General features: G+C 40.9%; 1 protein-coding gene across 1 annotated transcript; it reads left to right on the top strand.

Annotated features, from left to right (window-relative positions):
• Positions 1-141: 141 nt before the first annotated feature.
• Positions 142-20,208, top strand: SCCRO (defective in cullin neddylation 1 domain containing SCCRO). Its single transcript, XM_076202669.1, has 5 exons — positions 142-255; positions 370-583; positions 7,446-7,614; positions 7,824-8,037; positions 15,229-20,208. The coding sequence occupies exons 1-5, from the start codon at positions 253-255 to the stop codon at positions 15,394-15,396; spliced, it is 768 nt and encodes a 255-aa protein (XP_076058784.1). The 5' UTR covers positions 142-252; the 3' UTR covers positions 15,397-20,208.

Here is a 20,208-nt window from a genome sequence, read left to right as displayed (position 1 = left end):
GAAACACAGGTCTATAGATATATATGAAATATTCACATGATATAGGCACTTTATTTACATCATATATATATAATTATCTTTTATTGGAGTTGAGGCACATACTTGTTTATCGTAAATGGTATAATGAAAGCTTTAACTACAGCATTGGTGGTTGCTAGAGAAACTTTCGTATTTTAGCTAGTTGCTGTGACGTCTTCGACTTGCGCATGCGCAATATTATTGTTTAGCATCCAATCCTGATCAGCTGTAGCAATGGTAAGCTTTAGGAGATGTATTATGAAATGAATTTGCCTTTCTGATGCACCTAATTATCAAATAAGGTAATGTATAACGTCTAGTTGCTATTGATCTCCTTGCATTTTCTTTCAGCACAAGCTAAAATCATCCCAAAAGGAGAAGGTGAAACAATTTATATCTTTCACCCAAACTGGAGAAAAGACAGCAATCTACTGCCTGGCCCAAAATGACTGGAAACTTGAGCTGGCGTCAGACAACTTTTTCCAAAATCCAGATCTATACTATAGAGAGCAGAGGCCGTCGGTGGATAAAAAAAAATTAGAAAACCTATATAATAGATATAAAGGTAGTAGCAGCCTTGATTTGTTGGGTTGTATATTATCAACACTTAAGTTATTAAACTTGAACAAACACTGGAAAAACATAAAATGATCATGATATCATAAAGCAAGCTTTGTCCCACACAACTCCAGAAACATTTCTATTGTGACAGTTGCAGTACTGATCTAGAAGGCATTTGAACAGACCCAAATCAAAATTTCACTTAATAATATTAGGAATATTGCAAGTTAGTGAAATTATGTAATTATATACAATAAGGTATTGAAAACAAGTATTTTCTGTATATAATTTGAATATAAGTAATATAATGAAATACATGCATAGTTTTGTACATTATGATGGAAAGAGAATTTGAGTTAGTAGGTGAAGATCTTTTCCATTTAAATTGGTTAATAATCTGAACCTCATAACAGATAGCTTGTCAGCACAGTGAATATATAGATGAATGAATCAGAAAACAAGTAACAGCTGGAAAGTGTTCGTCTATGTTTAGAATTGGAAGTTCGATATAAAAAATAACAACCAAGTGGGCTAATAATTCGGCGTTTATTTATTTTAAGGATAGTAGTATATCTTTTTCTTGAGTTACACTAATAGTTCTTTAGATAGGAGCCACAGTTATTGAAAGACTAATTATTCAAGGTCACTGTCAGAATGATCATCAAGTATAAAGTATATTCATTTGTTATTAAGTGTAGGTTCTTGCTTGTTTGTGTCCTAGGCTATGAAGGTTGTTAGGTTAGTATACCTAGTTATCTTTATTTGATACTGATTCAAAAGATTAAGCCATATCCTGCTATATCCTCTCTCCTCAGTCACTTGACCTTGAACTCTCAAATACTTTTTGGTTCTGATCATAGATCAAGAATACCATTATTAGATCAGTGATATATTTGTAGTTAAGTAAGGTTTGGTGAAAGCTCATCAAGTTATTCTTCCATAAAGAACATTGCACGTGTTTTGGTTAAATTAGCATCCATATGTTAAATGTTTTAAAACTTGATAATGTGTCTTTTACTTTGGAAATTAAAGACATTTGATAAATTCTAAAATGTGAAAGGAATTTTTTATATTTTGGTATCTGCACAAGAACCATATGAATCAGTCAGTCAGTCTGTTGCCTCGGGTGTCTCTTAGAGAGGTACAGCTCATAGGTAACATGCGAAAGCCACTGGACTCGCCCATAAATCATTCAAAATTGTTTTTGTGTATGGCATGACAAGAGTAGGGCAATATAGGAGAAGGTGTTTGGTATTGTCTGTGTAGTGATTGCATCAGAAGGTTATTTTTTTTTGTGTAGTTTTAAAGTAGGGTAGTAGTCTGAGTGCTGTCATGATGGTTCTTGTTTACTATGGGAGGGATTTCTCTGTAGGGCTGATGTCTGGAAGAGTTTCATGGCTGGTCATGGTGTGCCCATGCTTTATTGTGGATATATTGTGTGGTGGAGGTGGTATGTTGTTGTAGATGTTTGAAAAGTATGCTGCTCTTTTTTTCTCTCTTTCTTCTTCAATGGTTGTGCTCATGTTGTGTGATGGGAGGGCTTTTGCATAGAAATGCGTACTTATCATTTTCATTAGCTGCTCTATGTAGGGGAAGATTTTGGTTTCTGTATGCAGATATTCTTGTGAGGTGGTTTTAGTGAATGCTGTTTTTGTTGTTGTTCCCTAGACTGTCTGTCCGAGCAGTCCCGTCTCCCCAAGGAAATACCACAGCCGAAACTGGGTTTTCCCATAAATCCTTTATAGAGTGTATGTTGTATTGTTTGCGTGCATGATTGTGTATAATGCAGTCTTCCATTATGTGTTGTATGGTATGGGGTGAAGTGTTGTTGTTCTTATACAGTACTTATTATCGGTAGCTCGTAGAGTGACTGATTTCCTTTTTATTTAATTGATAGTTTCCTAGAGTTTCACGAAGTGGAAAACCCACAGTGGCTGTCAGTGAGCCTCTGGCTCTCCCACAGATGTCTCCTGGAAGAAACTTTGGACTGTTGTCTGTGTTGTATTAGTGTGGCACTGGTTCACCAGCTGAAAGTGGTCAGGATTTGGGAGCTAAAGTTATTAGAGATGTCTTGGTCCCAATTCAGAGACAGTGTTGGCCCCTCAGAACTGCACCTCCTAATGAAAGTGAGGAGGTTGAGTGTGGTTTTAACCTCTTCACTCCGGGGCACATCGCATGTCTGGCAATATTAGCTGCCCGATGTGCGATGTTGCGTCATAATAATCGCAGTATAGAAAATAAAGTCAGTGCTCAATCGTTCGTTCTCTTTCACCCGTGAATTTTGATAACCATAGAAAATATGATGTAGCCAGTTTAGAGAGAATGGAGGTTACATAGGTACGACTACAATAAATGTAATCAAGACACCGACGTCGGCATCATCGCTTACCCACTCGCTCCTCATGACACCTACGTAGGCGTCACCGTATGGAAGTGGTTAAAGATGGGCAGCTTTATTGTTCATATTGCAGGATTACCACATGCAGGTATCTGTCATTGGCTTTATCCGTTTTCTTGATTATAGGGAGCCAAGCCTGGGAAGCATAGTCAAGTGTGGTTCTTATAAACTGTTTGCTTGAGTTTCTCCTGGCCAAAACCTGTGTTTTGCTACTGAACTTCGTATGCTTATTTTCTTGTTGAATTTCACTGTTAGGTCCTTGGTGTATGGGCTGAAAGATATGCAAGTATCAAAAGTGAGACCACCCAGGGGTGTAGGGCTCATGTCCAGTAGTGGGAGTTGGCTATTCAGTTTCACTGTTACATCTTCTTTGATTCATGGTTGTCTGGGTAAGCTGTGTCATTGATGATTTGCAAGGGAAACATTCTATTCTGGTTTGTCGTGGCCCTGATCAAGTTTATCTTTACCTCTTCAATATGAGTAGAATACTTGTGCACAGCATTGGATGCCTAATGTACAATGCATCACACCTCTCGTGTTATAAAATATAAGGTTACTGCTGTATTACTCATTCTATTTCACTCTGAGTAATAATAAACACAGAAAATGTGATTAAACCAGTTCATTCACAGAATTCGGGGGTCACTCAGTGTGGATTTAGGACGGGTAGAGGTTGTGTAGATCAGATCTTTGTGGTAAGACAAATATGTGAGAAAGCTATAGGAAAGGGGAAGGATGTTTTTTGGGCTTTTATGGATCTGGAAAAGGCTTACAATAGGGTAGACAGAAAGGCACTGTGGGAGGTTATGCAGATATATGGGATAGGAGGAAAGCTTCTAGGAGCTGTCAAGAGTTTTTATGAGTGTAGTAGAGCTTGTGTCAGGATTAGAAATGGAGAGAGTGAGTGGTTCGAGGTAAAGGTGGGACTTCGTCAAGGATGCGTTATGTCGCCCTGGCTGTTCAACTTATACATGGATGGGGTGGTGCGAGAGGTAAATGCAAGGGTAGTGGGTCAGGGATTGGAGATGGTTAAAGAAAATGGAGAAAAGTGGGAGGTGAGCCAGCTGTTGTTTGCGGACGACACTGTGCTTGTGGCAGGATCGGAGGAGGGATTGAGGAAGTTGGTGACAGAGTGTGGGAGAGTATGTGATAGAAGAAAGCTAAAGATAAATGTGGGTTAAAGTAAGGTGATGAGATGTACAAGGGGTGAAAGTGGCAGTACTCTGGAAGTGAGCATTAAGGGAGAGCGACTGGAGGAAGTGGATAGTTTTAGATACTTGGGTGCAAATGTGGCAGGAAAAGGTGGAGGTAGAATGTATATTGAGAGAAGCGAGTAAATGCCTTGGTGGATTGAAGAGTGTAATGAGGAATAGACATTTGGGAATGGATGCTAAGAGGAGACTGTATGAAGGAGTGATTGTGCCAACAGCACTGTATGGGGCAGAAACATGGAACATAAGAGAGGAAGAGAGAAGGAGTTTGAATGTGTTTGAGATGAGGTGTCTGAGAAGTATGATGGGGGTTACTAGGCTTGATAGAGTGAGAAATGAGGAGGTGAGGAGGAGAACGGTGGTGGAAAGGGAGTTGGGAGATAGGGTTGATGAAAGAGTATTAGGATGGTTTGGACACATGGAAAGAATGAGTGAAGAAAGACTAGTAAAAGAGGTATGGAAGGCAGATGTGGAGGGAGTGAACATGAGGGGACGTCCTAGGATGAGGTGGATGGATGGGGTGATGGGGGGTTTGGGGAAGAGGGGAATGTCTGTTGAGGAAGGATGGGAGAGGACAGAAGACGGGTGAATGGAGAATGGTTGTATATGGATGATGTGATGCATGAGGTGGAATGGGCAGGGGGATGGGGGGTGAGGTAGTATGTGTGAACAAAATTTGACACAACCGGAAGGGATTTCTTCCCGTCTTCTCCTTTCATGCATGGGGGGACTGAGAGGGGAGGTCGCCGATTTAATGAAGCGGCCTTGCTGTGTCTTGCAACACTGCTTCTGACCCAGTGCAGTGGACAAGGTGTAGGGATGACCCGTCTTCCGGGAGGTGCTAAGATAAGAGGGAGGGTGGAGGGGTGTGGAGTGTATTCAGGGATGGAATGGGTGGGAATGATTTTATGCCTTTTCCTTTTTGGCTACCTCCCTTGTAAGGGGGAAAAAGCCTTGGTATATGTATGTACTCAGGTACAAAATAAATACAGTAAGTCCTCGTTATACGGTACATATGCGTTCCTGAAAACCTTACCGTAAATTGAAATTACCATATAGCGAACCCATTATAACATGTAATAATAGAATATGGCAGATGTACCTTCTCCCTGCTCTATCCTCTTCAAAATATCTAGCGAATACCATATCTGTGAATTTTTGTTACCGTAAATAGAATCGAGGGTAGTAATTACCAAATACCGTAACTGTGAATTTACCGGATAAAGAACTACCATATAAGGAGGACTCACTGTATGATTAAGATGCCGATGCCGGCATCCTCATATACCCACTCGCCCCTCATGATGCCTACGTAGGTGTCGTCGTATGGAAGAGGTTAAGTATGTTTAGGTGTTCTTAGCTGTACATCCCTGCTGTGGATGTGCTGTGTCTTGCTGCATTGCTTTTGACCCAGGCAGTGAACAGGGACAGGGGTGACCCCTCATCCATGAGGAGCTAAGATGAGAAGGAAAGAAGTGGGTGATGAATGGGGGTGAGTGCATGCCTTGGATGGCTACCTCCCTTAAAGTTTGGGTAATGATTATATCAATAGTAATCTATCTATATACTAAGGGTTTTTCCCCCTTATAAGGGAGGTAGCAAAGTCATTAGGCACATACCCACTCCCACTCATTCCACTCCCATCCACCACCACCCTTTCCACCCTCTCATCTTGCTCCTCATGGATGATGGGTCATCCATGTATCCCATCCACTGTCCTGGGTCAGAAGCAATGCAGCAAGACATAGTACATCCCAGCAAGTCCGTTTCATTTAATTGGCAACCCCTTCTCTGTCCTCTCATACAGAGAAAGAGAAGACAGGGAGAAGTCCCTTTGGGCTACATCAAAATATCTTTCACATGTAACCACTCCCTACTTTCCCCCCTCCCATCCTTGCATTACAGTATCACCTATACACAGCCATTCTCCACTTCCTTCTATTTCCTGCCTTTTCCTTTCTCTGGTCAACAGACATTCTCATCTTGCTCAAAGCCCCTTTCACCCCATCTATCCAGCTCATCCTTGGTCATCCCCCTCAGCTTTCCACACCTCTTTTACTAATCTTTCTTCACTTGTTCTTTCCATGTTTCCAAACCAGCCCAATACTTTTTCATCAGCCCTGTCTGCCATCTCCTTTTCTACCCCCGCTCTCCTCCTCACCTCCTGGTTTCTCACTCTATCCAACCTTGTAATCCCTACAATACTTCTGAGACATTTCATCTCAAACACATTTAAACTTTTCCTCTCTGCCTCTATTAAATTCCAGGTTTCTGCTCTGTACAGTGCCATTGGCACAATCACCCCTTCATATAATCTCCTCTTTGCACCCATTCCCAGCTGCTTATTTCTCATGGCACTTTTTTAATCCCCTCCAAGACATTTACTTGCTTCCCTCAATCTACAATTTACCTCCACCCCCCACTCCTCTCTTTCCTGCCACTTGTAACCCCAAATTCCTAAAACGACTTCCTCCAACTTCTCTTCTGGGGACTTCCAACTTGCTGCCATCCTCTCCCCTAGTGTAATTCACTCATCACCTTACTTTTACCTACATTTACCATCAACTTTCTCTTATTGCATATCTTCCCAAACTCCATCACTAACTGCCTTAATCCCCTCTCAGACCTTGACATAAGCATAGTGTCATCAGCAAACAACAACTGGCTCACCTTCCACTTTTCTCCATTTTCTTTAACCATCACCAGTCCCCTGTCCATTACCCTCACCTTTTCCTCCTGCACCACCCCATCCATGTACACATTGAATAGCCATGGCGACATACATCCCTGATGCAGCCCCACCTTTACCTCAAACCATTTGCTCTCCCCATATCCAGTTCTAACACAGGCTCTAATACTCTCATAAAATATCTTGACTGCCCTTAACAGCCTCCCCCAATCCCATATATTTGCAAAACCTTCCAGTGTCTTCCTGCATACCCTGTCATAAGCCTTTTCCAAATCCACAAAGGCCTAAAAAAACATCCTTACCTTTTGGTAAAGCTTTCTCACATATCAGCCTTACCACAAAAATCTGATCCATACAACCCTTACTCTTCTTAAACCCACACTGTTCCTCACCATTTTCTCCATCTGTTCCTCTCCAAATCATCTCAGTGAAAACCCTATTATCTATGTAGATACTAATAGGCTTCTCTCTTGTAAGGGAGGTAGCCAGCCAAGGCATACACCAACTCCCATCCATCACCAATTTGCCTTTTACCGTAGCTACTTAATAATGATAATTTCTTTGCCAGATGCTGGTGAACCTAATAAGATTTTAGTGGAAGGGGTCATGCGACTTCTGGAGGACTTGGATCTCTCACCTGATTCAAGGCTTGTTCTCATTCTTGCATGGAAGCTACGGGCTGCAACACAATGTGAATTTACCAGAGAAGAATTTATTATTGGATTGACAGAACTAGGGTATTTTTTCTTTTCTTTTATATGATAATATATCACTTAACAAAAGAAGTGTAATGTCCTGAAATATTAATTTTGTATTCATTGACTTCTGACAATTGATATGGTGTTAGCTATATTATTTTCATGACATAATCACTAATATATGGAGATTATTTTTTTGTTGCATTTTATAGCTCTAACAAAGATTTCAAAACATAAATATATTACAGTTGTGACAGTGTTGATAAGCTTAAGTCTAAGCTACCAACACTTGAGCATGAACTTCGAGATAATACGAAGTTTAAAGATTTCTACCAATTCACATTCAACTATGCACGAAATCCAGGGCAAAAAGGCTTGGATTTGGAAATGGCAATTGCTTATTGGAATATTGTACTCCAGGGACGCTTTCGGTTTCTTACACTTTGGTGTCAGTTCTTACAGGTAAGTTGATTTTAAGCTGTAGTTTTAAACCGCTCCCAGACATTAGATCTAAGGAAGAATCTCACCCAAGAGAAGCAAGAATTGTACTAGCAAGCATGTGTTCAGGTCACCATCTAGCACCAAAACAATACATGCACAGAATATACCTAGGTACAGAAACTAAACTGCCTCAGATGCAACACTCACACAAAAAACACCGGACTTCATCCCACACCAGTGACAAGTATGAAGGAACTTTGGTTCACAAATTCTTCTAGAAATAATCCACTTCATCCACAAGGAGCTAAGATAAAAGGAAAACTAATGGGTTATGGATAGGAGTAGGATAAGAGGGGGTTTGGATGGATGCTTTGGCTGGCTACCTCCTGTATAAGGGGGAACTCTTAGTATATGGAATAGATAGACAAAAGTTTGTCGCAAAAATTCTCAGTTTACCAAGCATGCCCCAGAATACAAACAGCTTTGATATGGTATGTTTACATCATGTGCAAATAATGGAAACATATCACAAACATGTCATTTCATTAAGATATGATCATCAGAGGACAATCAGCTTATTTAACCTCTTTACTCTGGGGCACATCGCACATCTGGCAGCATTAGCTGCCCAACGTGCGATGTTGCGTCATAATAATCGCATTATAAAAAATAAAGTCAGTGCTCAATCGTTTGTTCTCTTTCACCCGTGAATTTTGATAACCATAGAAAATATGATGAAGCCAGTTTAGAGAGAATGGAGGTTATGTAGGTACAACTACAATAAATATAATCAAGACGCCGACGTCGACATCATCGTGTACCCACTTGCTCCTCATGACGCCTACGTAGGCGTCACTGTATGGAAGTGGTTAAACATAAAAGCTTCCCACACATGTGTTCTGCAGAGCAGATAACAGAGTGGTTAGTTTGTACTCGCATCCATACGAGTGAACATTGACACTCAGATTTTCTGTGAATGGTTTATTTTTTTATTTATTTGTTTTTATTCATTTATATATATTTTTCCTGTTCTTCATATGCATATGCAGTGTATAACCCAGCCCACCATTGCTCCCAAAAAAGTTCATGGTGAATCAAAAAGAAAGTAATAAGGATTTCAATTGAACTGAAAAGTAAAAGAAGAGATAAATCATTGCTAAACATAAACATAGCATACATGTTGCTGATCTCGCAAAAATGCACAGAAAGTTATGTCAACCGTCAGCACTATGCCGAGTAAGAAGGATGAAATTAAGACAGCTGATGTGGCAAAAGATGAAATAGTGCTAACAAAGCAAAGACTACAATGAATTGATGATGTTGAAAAACTACTGCTCATGTAGGTAAATGATGATGATTCGGTAAATGAGGAACAGATAAGAGGCAATAGCATTTCTGAAGCTATAATTTGTAAGAGAGTGAGGCAGTTGCATGCCAAGAAGAGAGTGTACTGGTACCCCAGAAAGTTCATCAGAATTTTCATTGTGATTCCCCTTCTAAGCAGTAATTCCTCATTACCCCTTCGTTTTCCACACCATCTCCTATACCTGAATTAGAGTCCTCGTTGAAGGTTAATTAAAGTTCAGTTTGATCTATCTTTTATGTGACTATTGTTTCTCTCATTGGCCTGTATCATTCTATCATCCATACATAGCCACTCTCCACTCACCCCTATCTCCTGCCTTCTCTCTTCCTTGCTCAACAGACATTCCCTTCTTGTTCAAAGCCCTTTTCACCCCATTCATCCATCTCATCCTCTGTTGTCTCATCAAAATCACTCCATCCACCTCTGCCTTCCACACCTCTTTTGCTAATCTTTCTTCAATTATTCTTTCCATGTGTCCAAACCATCCCATTACAATTTCATCAGCCCTATCAGCCATCTCCTTTTCCAACCTTGCTCTCCTCACCTCCTCATTTCTCAGTCCAGCCAGCCATGTAACTTATACCATACTTCTCAAACACTTCATCTCAGACATATTTAAACTTCTCCTTTCTACCTATCTTTAATTCCAAGTATGCCCTATACAGTGTTGTCAGCACAAGCACCCCTCTTTGTATCCATTCCCAATTACCTTTTTCTTATGACACTTTTCAATCCCTTAAGAAATTATGTGCTTCTCTCAATCTACAATTTACTTCCCCCCCAGTCCTCCCATTTCCTGCCACATGCAATCCTAAATACTTAAAACTGTTCTCTTCCTCCAGCTTCTCCCTTTGTACATCTCATCACCTTATTTTTACCCACATTTACCTTCAAGTTTCTCCTATTATATTTCCTTCCCAAAATCTGTCACCAACCACCCTAATCCTTCCTGTGATCCTGCCACCAGCATAGTGTCGTTCACAAGCAACAGTTGCCTCACCTTCCCCTTCTCTTCATTTTCTTTAACCATCTCCAATCTTCTGCCCCTTGCATTTACTTCCCATACCACCTCATCAAGTACACATTGAACAGCCATGGCGGCATGTCTCAGCCCAAATGCAACCCCACTGTTACCTCAAACCACTTGCTGTCTCTGTTTCAAACACAGGCTCTACTACTCTAGCAAAAACTCTTGACTGCCCCAAACATCTTTCCTCCAGTCCCATAGATCTGCAGTACCTCCCACGCTGCTTTCCTGTCTATCCTGTCATAAACCTTGATGATAGCAAATACAGTGTTTAGGAAGAAAGTCAGGCATAAGTACACATGGGAGAGGGTGGTGGGTGGAAGGGTGGCAGACAGAGCATTAATGGAATATATAGTGCTAACCAGGAGTATAGTAGGAAGAGTTAAGGATGTACATGTTCTAAGGGTAGAGAGTGGGGGAATATCAGGTAATTTTTTGGTGGAAGGTAAATTGAGAGTGGAGAATAGGTGGAGAAAGAGGAGAAGGGCAAAATGTAGGGAGGTACTTAGAGTGAACTGCTTAAATGAGAAAGAAAAGGAGGAGTATAAGAAGCTGAGAGAGGAGTGGGAGTAAAGGATAGAGTAGAATTAGGAGTGGAGGAGGAATGGGGATGGTTCAAGGAGGGAGTCATAAGGCATGCAAAGATGGTGTGTGGAACAAGGAGGACAGGAGGAAATAGAAGGAAGGAGTGAGTGGTGGGATGAGGAAGTGAAGAAGGGTGTAGAAGAGAAGAAGGAAGCTTTCATAGATTGGTTACATAGTAATATGAGGGAATCGTATGAGAGGTACAAAGTAAAGAGAAGAGAAGTAAAGCATAAGATAAAGGAGGCAAAGAGGAGAGCAGATGTGAAATGGGGTAAGAGTATGACAAAATTTTGAAAGTGATAAAAAGAATGTTTTGGAAAGAAATTAAAAGAGGAAGAGGAGGCAAATTAAGTAGAGAAGAAAATGTAAAAGGTGCAGATGGAGAAATGATAATGTAAGAGAAGGCAGTTAGAGGAAGGTGGGCAGAGTATTTTAGGGAGTTGCTAAATGTGAAGGAGGATAGGGAGGTAAAGGTAACTGCAGTGGGAAGCGCTAAGAAAATAAGAGTGATGAGTGAGGGAAATGGAGGAGAAATAAGGAGAGATGAAGTGAAAACAGCTGAGATGAGCAGGTAAGGCACCTGGGTTGGATGGATGCCATGCAGAATGTCTGTAAAAAGGAGGTACAGTTATGATGGACTGGCTGGTGAGGTTATTTAATGTTTGTTTAAGAGAGGGTAGATTGCTGGAGGACTGGAGGAGTGCCTGTATAGTTCCACTTTACAAGGGGAAAGGGGACAAATGTGAGTGTAGTAGTTTCAGAGGGATCAGCTTGTTAAGTGAAGTTGGGAAGGCTAATGGGAGGGTCTTGATTGAGAGGATTAGGAGAGGAACAGAGGGAGTAATTGGTGAGGAACAGTGTGGGTTTAGGACAGGTAGAGGTTGTGTAGATCAGATTTTTGTGGTAAGACAGCTACAGGAAAAGTTAAGGATGCTTTTTGGGCTTCTATGGATTTGGAAAGGGCTTATGACAAGGTAGACAGGAAGCCACTGTGGGAGGTTTTGCAGATATAAGGGATAGGAGGAAAGCTGTTAAGAGCAGTCAAGAGTTTTTATGAGAGTAGTAGAGCTTGTGTTAGTATTAGAAATGAGAGAGTGAGTGGTTTGAGGTAAAGGTGGGACTTTGTCAGGGATGTGTTATGTCACCCTGGCTGTTCAATTTGTACATGGATAGGGTGGTGCGAGAGGTAAATGCAAAGGTAGTGGGTTGGGGATTGAAGATACATACATACATACATATACCAAGGCTTTTTCCCCCTTACCAGGGAGGTAGCCAAAAAGGACAAGGCATAAAATCATTCCCACCCATTCCATCCCCGAAAACACTCCACACCCCTCCACCCTCCCTCCCATCTTAGCACCTCCTAGATGACGGGTCATCCCTGCACCCTGTCCACTGCCCTGGGTCAGAAGCAGTGTCGCAGGACACAGCACATCCACAGCAAGGCTGCTTCATTAAATCGGCGACCCCCCCTCTCCGTCCCCCCATATAAAGGAGAGGACGGGGAGAAATCCCTTCGGGCTGCGTCAAAATTTTTGCTCACACACACTACCTCACCCCCCATTCCCCCGTCCATTCCACCTCATGCATCACAACATTTTCCATATACAACCATTCTCCATTCACCCCTGTCTTCTGTCCTCTCCTGTCCTTCCTCAACAGACATTCCCCTCTTCCCCAAAGCCCCCTTCACCCCATCCATCCATCTCATCCTAGGACATCCCCTCATGTTCACTCCCTCCACATCTGCCTTCCATACCTCCTTTACTAGTCTTTCTTCACTCATTCTTTCCATGTGTCCAAACCATCCTAATACTCTTTCATCAACCCTATCTCCCAGCTCCCTTTCCACCACTTTTCTCCTCCTCACCTCCTCATTTCTCACTCTATCAAGCCTAGTAACCCCCATCATACTTCTCAGACACCTCATCTCAAACACATTCAAGTTCGTTCTCTCTTCCTCTCTTATGTTCCATGTTTCTGCTCCATACAGTGCTGTTGGCACAATCACTCCTTCATACAGTCTCCTCTTAGCATCCATTCCCAAATGTCTATTCCTCATTACACTTTTTAAACCACCAAGGCATTTACTCGCTTCTCTCAATCTACATTCTACCTCCACCTTCACTCCACCTTTTCCTGCCACATTTGCACCCAAATATCTAAAACTATCCACTTCCTCCAGTTGCTCTCCCTTAATGCTCACTTCCAGATTACTGCCACTTTCACCCCTTGTACATCTCATCACCTTACTTTTACCCACATTTATCTTCAGCTTTCTTCTATCACACACTCTCCCAAACTCGTCACCAACTTCCTCAATCCCTCCTCCGATCCTGCCACAAGTGCAGTGTCGTCCGCAAACAACAGCTGGCTCACCTCCCACTTTTCTCCATTTTCCTTAACCATCTCCAATCCCTGACCCACTACCCTTGCATTCACCTCTCGCACCACCCCATCCATGTATACAGTAGCCGCGAAAAGTTTGGGCGCAAAATTATAGGCGCCCCCAACTTTCCCCTAAACTCAAAACATGCAAAAAATACAACTTTCCACCCAAACTTTTCTCTATTTTTCAATGCTAGCGTTTGTACCCGTATTTAGCCGAGACAATACACACTATTTGGCAACTCTGTTTAGGCGCACTCGATGTCACATGGAGTCAGTTTCGAAACATCTCTCACAGAGAGTAGTCTTTTTTTTGCAGTGGTCTCTGTTTTTGTGCCTTGATATCTCCGTAATGGGAAGTGGTAAAGAGCTGGAAAGAGACACAGTTGTTACAATCATAACCCTCTATAAGGAGGGTTATAAGTGTAAAGATATTGCTACTCGTGTGGGAATTGGAGTGCGTCAAGTGCAAAAGTGGACCAAGAAATTTCGAGACGAAGGAAGTGACATCATTCGTACTCCAAAGCATCGCTCTGGTCGGCCAAGGAAGATATCAAATCGTACTTCTACGGTTCTAACTGCCTCCTACGGTTATTAGGAGGCAGTTAGAACCGTAGAAGTACGATTTGATATCTTCCTTGGCCGACCAGAGCGATGCTTTGGAGTACGAATGATGTCACTTCCTTCGTCTCGAAATTTCTTGGTCCACTTTTGCACTTGACGCACTCCAATTCCCACACGAGTAGCAATATCTTTACACTTATAACCCTCCTTATAGAGGGTTATGATTGTAACAACTGTGTCTCTTTCCAGCTCTTTACCACTTCCCATTATGGAGATATCAAGGCACAAAAACAGAGACCACCGCAAAAAAAAGACTACTTTCCGTGAGAGATGTTTAGAAACTGACTCCATGTAACATCGAGTGCGCCTAAACAGAGTTGCCAAATAGTGTGTATTGTCTCGGCTAAATACGGGTACAAATGCTAGCATTGAAAAATAGCGAAAATTTTGGGTGGAAAGTTGTATTTTTCGCATGTTTTGAGTTTAGGGGAAAGTTGGGGCGCCTATAATTTTGCGCCCAAACTTTTCACGGCCACTGTAAGTTGAACAGCCAGGGTGACATAACGCATCCCTGATGAAGTCCCACCTTTACCTGTGGCCCTGGTGGACCAATCCTATGTCAAGCATTGTAGGTAAATAGATAAACACTCTTGTCAAAGTAGGCCAACACAGGAAACACATGATAATGTACAACAATAGTGTAAGATTGTCCACAAGGATAGAAGCTCAGGTAAAGTGCAGTCCAGAACAACTAAGCAGTCACCAACTGCTTCAGTATCTCCTCAGAATCAGTCACAAACACATTGTTCTTCGTGGACATACGGCTCACCTCCCACTTCCCTCAACGCTCACTCACCCATTCCAAACCTCCTCTTTACACCTCCTTTACTACCCCATCCTTGTACACATTGGATAATCATAGCAACATCACATCATATCTGTTATTAAATACAAGTGCAGAATACCTGGTGACTGCAGACAGATTTCTTGGGACCATGCATCACCTGCTAGAGGAGTCTATTGATTTATAGCTCTATAGTTTTTATTATTTAATGTAATGGGTCTGTCTATCTATATAAAGGGAGTAGCCAGCCAAGGCATGCACTCAGTATGCCTTGACCTCTCGTAGGATACCTAATCCCATGTTTATAAACACTGTATGTACTGTTCTTTATGAAAACAGTTGAATCAATTACACTTTTTTTCTTTTTTCAAAGAACTTGTGTAAGTTTTTACAAGAACTATTTCATAATATTTTTTTCTTTTTTTGTTGTTGTTGCAGGAGCATCATAAGAGATCCATACCTAAGGATACTTGGAATTTGCTTCTTGATTTTGCGCTAATGATAAATGAGGATTTATCTAATTATGATGAAGAGGGAGCCTGGCCGGTGCTTATTGATGACTTTGTCGAATTTGCTCGACCTATTGTCTCAGGGCAGCAAGTCTAGGGCTGGATATTAATAAGTAGAGGAACTTTATAGTATTGAAATCATATGTGAAGGTCATAGAATCTAAGAATCTTTTCACACTCTGCCCATCATTTATTGAACTGACTCATAATAAATTTAAGATAATTTGATTTACTTTATTCTGCCATTGAAAGAATGTTGTGGACTTGTTTTTATTTATGAAAAGTGGAGGAAGGGGAAGAGTAAGACCAAGTGATATAGATTATGGATCCATGTATCATAGGAAAGTGATTTGTAAATGCAAGTATGACGCAGTTATGAGGTGCACTGAATAAGAGCTTGTAGAGATGGTATGTTCATTTTGTGATATAGAGTTCACATTAGCCATTTACTTTAATGATTTCGTGTATGATGTTAGTGGACTGGAGTGCTGCTGTAAGACAGGCAGAAAACCAGAAGTATGAAAGCATGGAGATGTATGTTTTGGGTCAGAACTACTGCAGTGTACATTGTCCTGAAACTGTGACAGTGTGTTCACAAAACATTTGAAAAGGAAAGCTATATCATATGTTCATATTGTAAAAATAAATCCTATATGTCCCACTTACTTTGTGATCATGAAAGCAGTTTTTTACACTAGAAATGTGACATAACCAGATTTTTTTCTTTCTTTCTTTTTTTCTACACACAACTGGTTGTTTTGGGAACTATTCCATATTTCTCTGCAATTTGTGAAGCAATAGAATTCTGAATGCAGTTACTGTATAAACATCACCCATTTAAAAAAAGTAAACCTTATACTATAACAAATTCTCAGTATGGTTCTTTTAAGTGCTTCAAAGTTTACAGCTTCAAAGAAAAACATGCAGGCAATTGTGAGCTCATTGATGACTAGAAACAACCTTTGGCAGGCCAAGTAGAGTATAAAGTTTTCAAGCAGAAAAATGTGGCAATAATTTTTAAACTAGTTTGGTTTTGATGACAAAAAAAAAAGGTTTAACAATGTGGTCACTATTACTGGTAATGATACTGTGCTGGGCATTGATTTAATTTGTTTTAAGAAGTGTCATGCTGGTATCTTCTTTTTCTTTCCCCCCTGCCAATTTGCTACCCAATTTGTTTGTGTATGCTTGTTTTTGTGTATGTGCTTTTTTGAGAGGGAGGGGGGGATTTACCTTCTCATTATTTTATAACATTTAGATCTACATTATGACCATTAAATGCTCAAATCATTAACCAATTCATCATCAAAAGTATGGAAAGGGAAGTTTATGGAATCAAGCATAAGATTTGATGTGTAAAATAAAGACATCTATGAAATTGGTACTATTTTGTCCTTAGTGATATAGTACGATTACCACTTTATATTTTCATGTAGAGCTACAGATTCAGATATGTTGTATGATACTAAGTTCCAGAATAGTGTGCATCTTCACATTTTATTTATTATTTTTTTAAGAAATGCACTACAGTTTCTCCAGAAATAAAAAAATAAAAAAAATGGGAGCAGGGGGATGGAATGTACATAAAAATTTTCATGTGTCTTATGGCACTGTGAAGGGTTAATTGTTTATCTCTGACGTACTGGCAGTTCTACCACAAGGAAGCCTTACATAAATAGTGGCAGTTTTACCATCTCTGAAAGCTGTGCCTTCTCTAAGATAAAACAAACAAAAAGCTATATTAGAAAAGCTTTCTAGCAGTTTTTATGAATGAAGAGTACAAGTTGGATTGTGCTATTTCATCCCACAGCTTAGGGTAAGACCAGGACATGAGCTGGAATGGTTGTTTGGTATACTATAATTACCCTCAGAGTTGTTGACAGGTTTCCACTTGCCTTGTAATGATCAGTGTCTCCTCTCCAGAGAGAGGCTATGTGGCCCATTTGCAGAGTGAGCGTGTAACCATTCATGAAGGTGGTCAGGCTGCCATTGTGTAGGGATGGGAGTGATTAGGTATCCACTCTTCATGAATAACTTGGGGCCCCATCATCTAGTGCCCATTTTACTAGAAGTGGCTGGCCTATCTGTCCTCTATCATGAGTAATTTTGTACCTGGATTTAACCAATGAACTGAAGTACTCATTGTCCCACACTAGGCGGTTGTGATCAGTAATCCACCAAGGGAGTAGGAGACTCCATTGTGGTGCATACGGAGTGTTAAATCGGGTTTCTACCGATCCTGGTGTTTTTCATGCCCTTGCTACTGCAATGTAAAATATGTGTAGGGAAAGTTGAGCCACCTTATATGTTCGTGTTGGAGGAGCAAAAGACCTTAAAGCAGCAGCAGCAAAAGTGTGCATAAGGTGAACAGATCTAAACCAAAGTGCTGATAAGTGTAGAATACAGTCATGATGTCAGGGTGAAAATCATTGTTGAATGGTCCATTGGTTTTTAACTCCTTCAAGATAGTAACGCACTTTACATTTTTTGTTTTGGTTAAAGGCAGACCCGTTCAACTGAGGGACGCTGAACGGTCTTGAGGAGTTTGGACCTCGTTCTGTTTAGAGTTTGCCTTGGCTGAATACAATTGTCTGGCATTAATGAGGGCAAATATCTGTAAAGTAATTAACTGGGTTGAAGGGGTTCAGTGATTACATTTGGCAGCATCTTGCAATCTTCAAACCATTCATAGATATCTGAAGTATCAATAAGATTTATAATACTTTCATTTGCTAGCTGTTCTAAAACACTTTCTACACTTGTAAATAAACATTTGATTACATGTGCAGGCTATGTTTTATGTAACCTTCAAAGATTACAGATTCTAAAGTTGCTGTTGAGTTCTGGTGAGTGCATTGGTGTACAGATATTTCCTGTCAAGGCGATGTGTGTACGTATGCGTGTTTGGGGAAGGGAAGAGGAGAAGGGGTGTAGGCTCTTCTGTCCAAGAGGAGGGTATCAGGCTTTCTTTTGAGCCTACTGTTGCCTCACTACCTCCAGGTGGTGCCCCCTGGGATTGACTATCACCAGGAAAGTTGATGCTGAATGTGAAGTAATGGCTGACCGAGTATATTCAGTCACACTCATAACTTACTTTAACAATAACTTTGTTCTCCCTTATACCAACAAAAGTCCAGTCAGTAATGGTGCGTGACACTGGGGGCAGGAGATGGCGATCTTTGGAAGCCATAACCAACATAGAGATGGTGCAAGCCCAGTAGTCGCCCATTATTGGAACTATGGCAGCCTGCATATCTAAGTAGCCCTTTTTTAGGATTCACTGCTCACCCCACATTGGGGAGTTATAAAAAGTTCACCTAAACAGCTTGCCTTTCCTTTACCTGGCTGGGGAACTACCCTGAGCAAAGTTGCTCTGTTTGCAGTTACAACAAAACTGTACAAATGGCAAAGGAAGGGAGGGCAGACTTACTGCCAGATCCAACAAATCCCACCTGTTGCACCCTTGCCCTGCCCTGCCCTGCCCGATGGTATCTCCCCATCAACAGAGCCATATCCACCTTACACACATACGCACACACATACACACATGGCTTGACAGTGCAGTGGTAGCATTTGCAACCGCTACCCCGGCAGTCAGAATTTGAATCCTGCCTTGGGGTGAAATAATTTCAGTATTGTTACACTGCGAGCCATTACTCCAACTCATGGGCAGGGAATTGGGTGCATGTGTGTAAGGTCAGCATTATCCATAGATTGGGCACATATGAGCTCTGAGCTCTCAATAGGGAGGGTAATAGCTGTCAATCATGAGTCCAACACGTGATTCAAGTTCATGACGAATTACACACACACCCTAAACAAGTTGGACAAAATAGTGAGTACTTACCCCCTGAACAAAGGAAGTAATTGCTACTGCCAGTACAACAGATTGGCCACTGAACAACAGCCATTAACTACTCTTCCAGTACCATTGAGTGACATTACACTATAAGAGCTCGCTACTCTTGTTCTCATTTTAAATAATACTGGTATGAAGTGGACCCCAATCTAGGCTATCCAAGATTTTTGGTCCTAAAAACTACATACGGACTATTTTGCTAACAATGTCCCATCCAACTAAATAAAAACTTTTCTCTTCATGCAGTCACACAGCATTGTTTGATGATTAAAGACTTGTATCCACTCGAAAAAAAGAATGCTGATAATTTCTAACTTGCTATCTCTCCTTTCTGGTGCCCTCATTGAATCTCCACTACCATTTTTATAAACCACCCCTTCAGCATAATATTGCCTCCAAAGATGAAAGCACTTCTTATTGGTAGTGAAGCCCTTCATGTGGAAAATCTTAGCATCTATGGACCCAATCAAATGGATGCCATTCTTTACAGAAATTACTAACCTTCACTCAACCCCAACATCCAGTACTGTCTCTGTAGGATACATAAGGTATGATAGAAGCACTACCCACAACCACAGTGCTTTGAGCATGCCAAACAGTAGTGTTGCCATCAAACATTTGTACAATGCTCAGCCCCCATAAATGGTATCAAATATCCAAACCCAACCAAATGTGCAAATTTTGGTCAAAACATTGCTGTACCCTCTCTATTCTTCATACTACTGCTTTGAGTGTAAAACCCTCTGCTTTCAAGACAGAATATACAGTGCTCCCCCCCCAATTACTATCACTTATTAGTGAATCCTTGAACATGTTTTATAAATATCAAAATGCTATAAATATAGTATGCTGAATAGTTCAAACATGGCAAGAAGTTGTAGGCCCATAGCCAGGACTTAAAATCCGAGAGAGCCGTTTCTGTCGTAGGGTTTTTTATTTTTTATACTTTTCCTTCTACATGAACATCTTGTGTGACCTTGCCATAAACTTTTATTATACAGAGTATGATAGTACAAAATAAAATATTTATCAATAAAGGTGTAAAATAAA

The sequence above is a fragment of the Oratosquilla oratoria genome, chromosome 19 (assembly GCF_046742065.1).
Source record: "Oratosquilla oratoria isolate Oo_2021 chromosome 19, ASM4674206v1, whole genome shotgun sequence".
Classification (NCBI taxonomy): Eukaryota; Metazoa; Arthropoda; class Malacostraca; order Stomatopoda; family Squillidae; genus Oratosquilla; species Oratosquilla oratoria.
The sequence above is the reverse complement of the archived record's forward strand: the minus strand, read 5'-3'. Positions and strand labels throughout refer to the sequence as shown.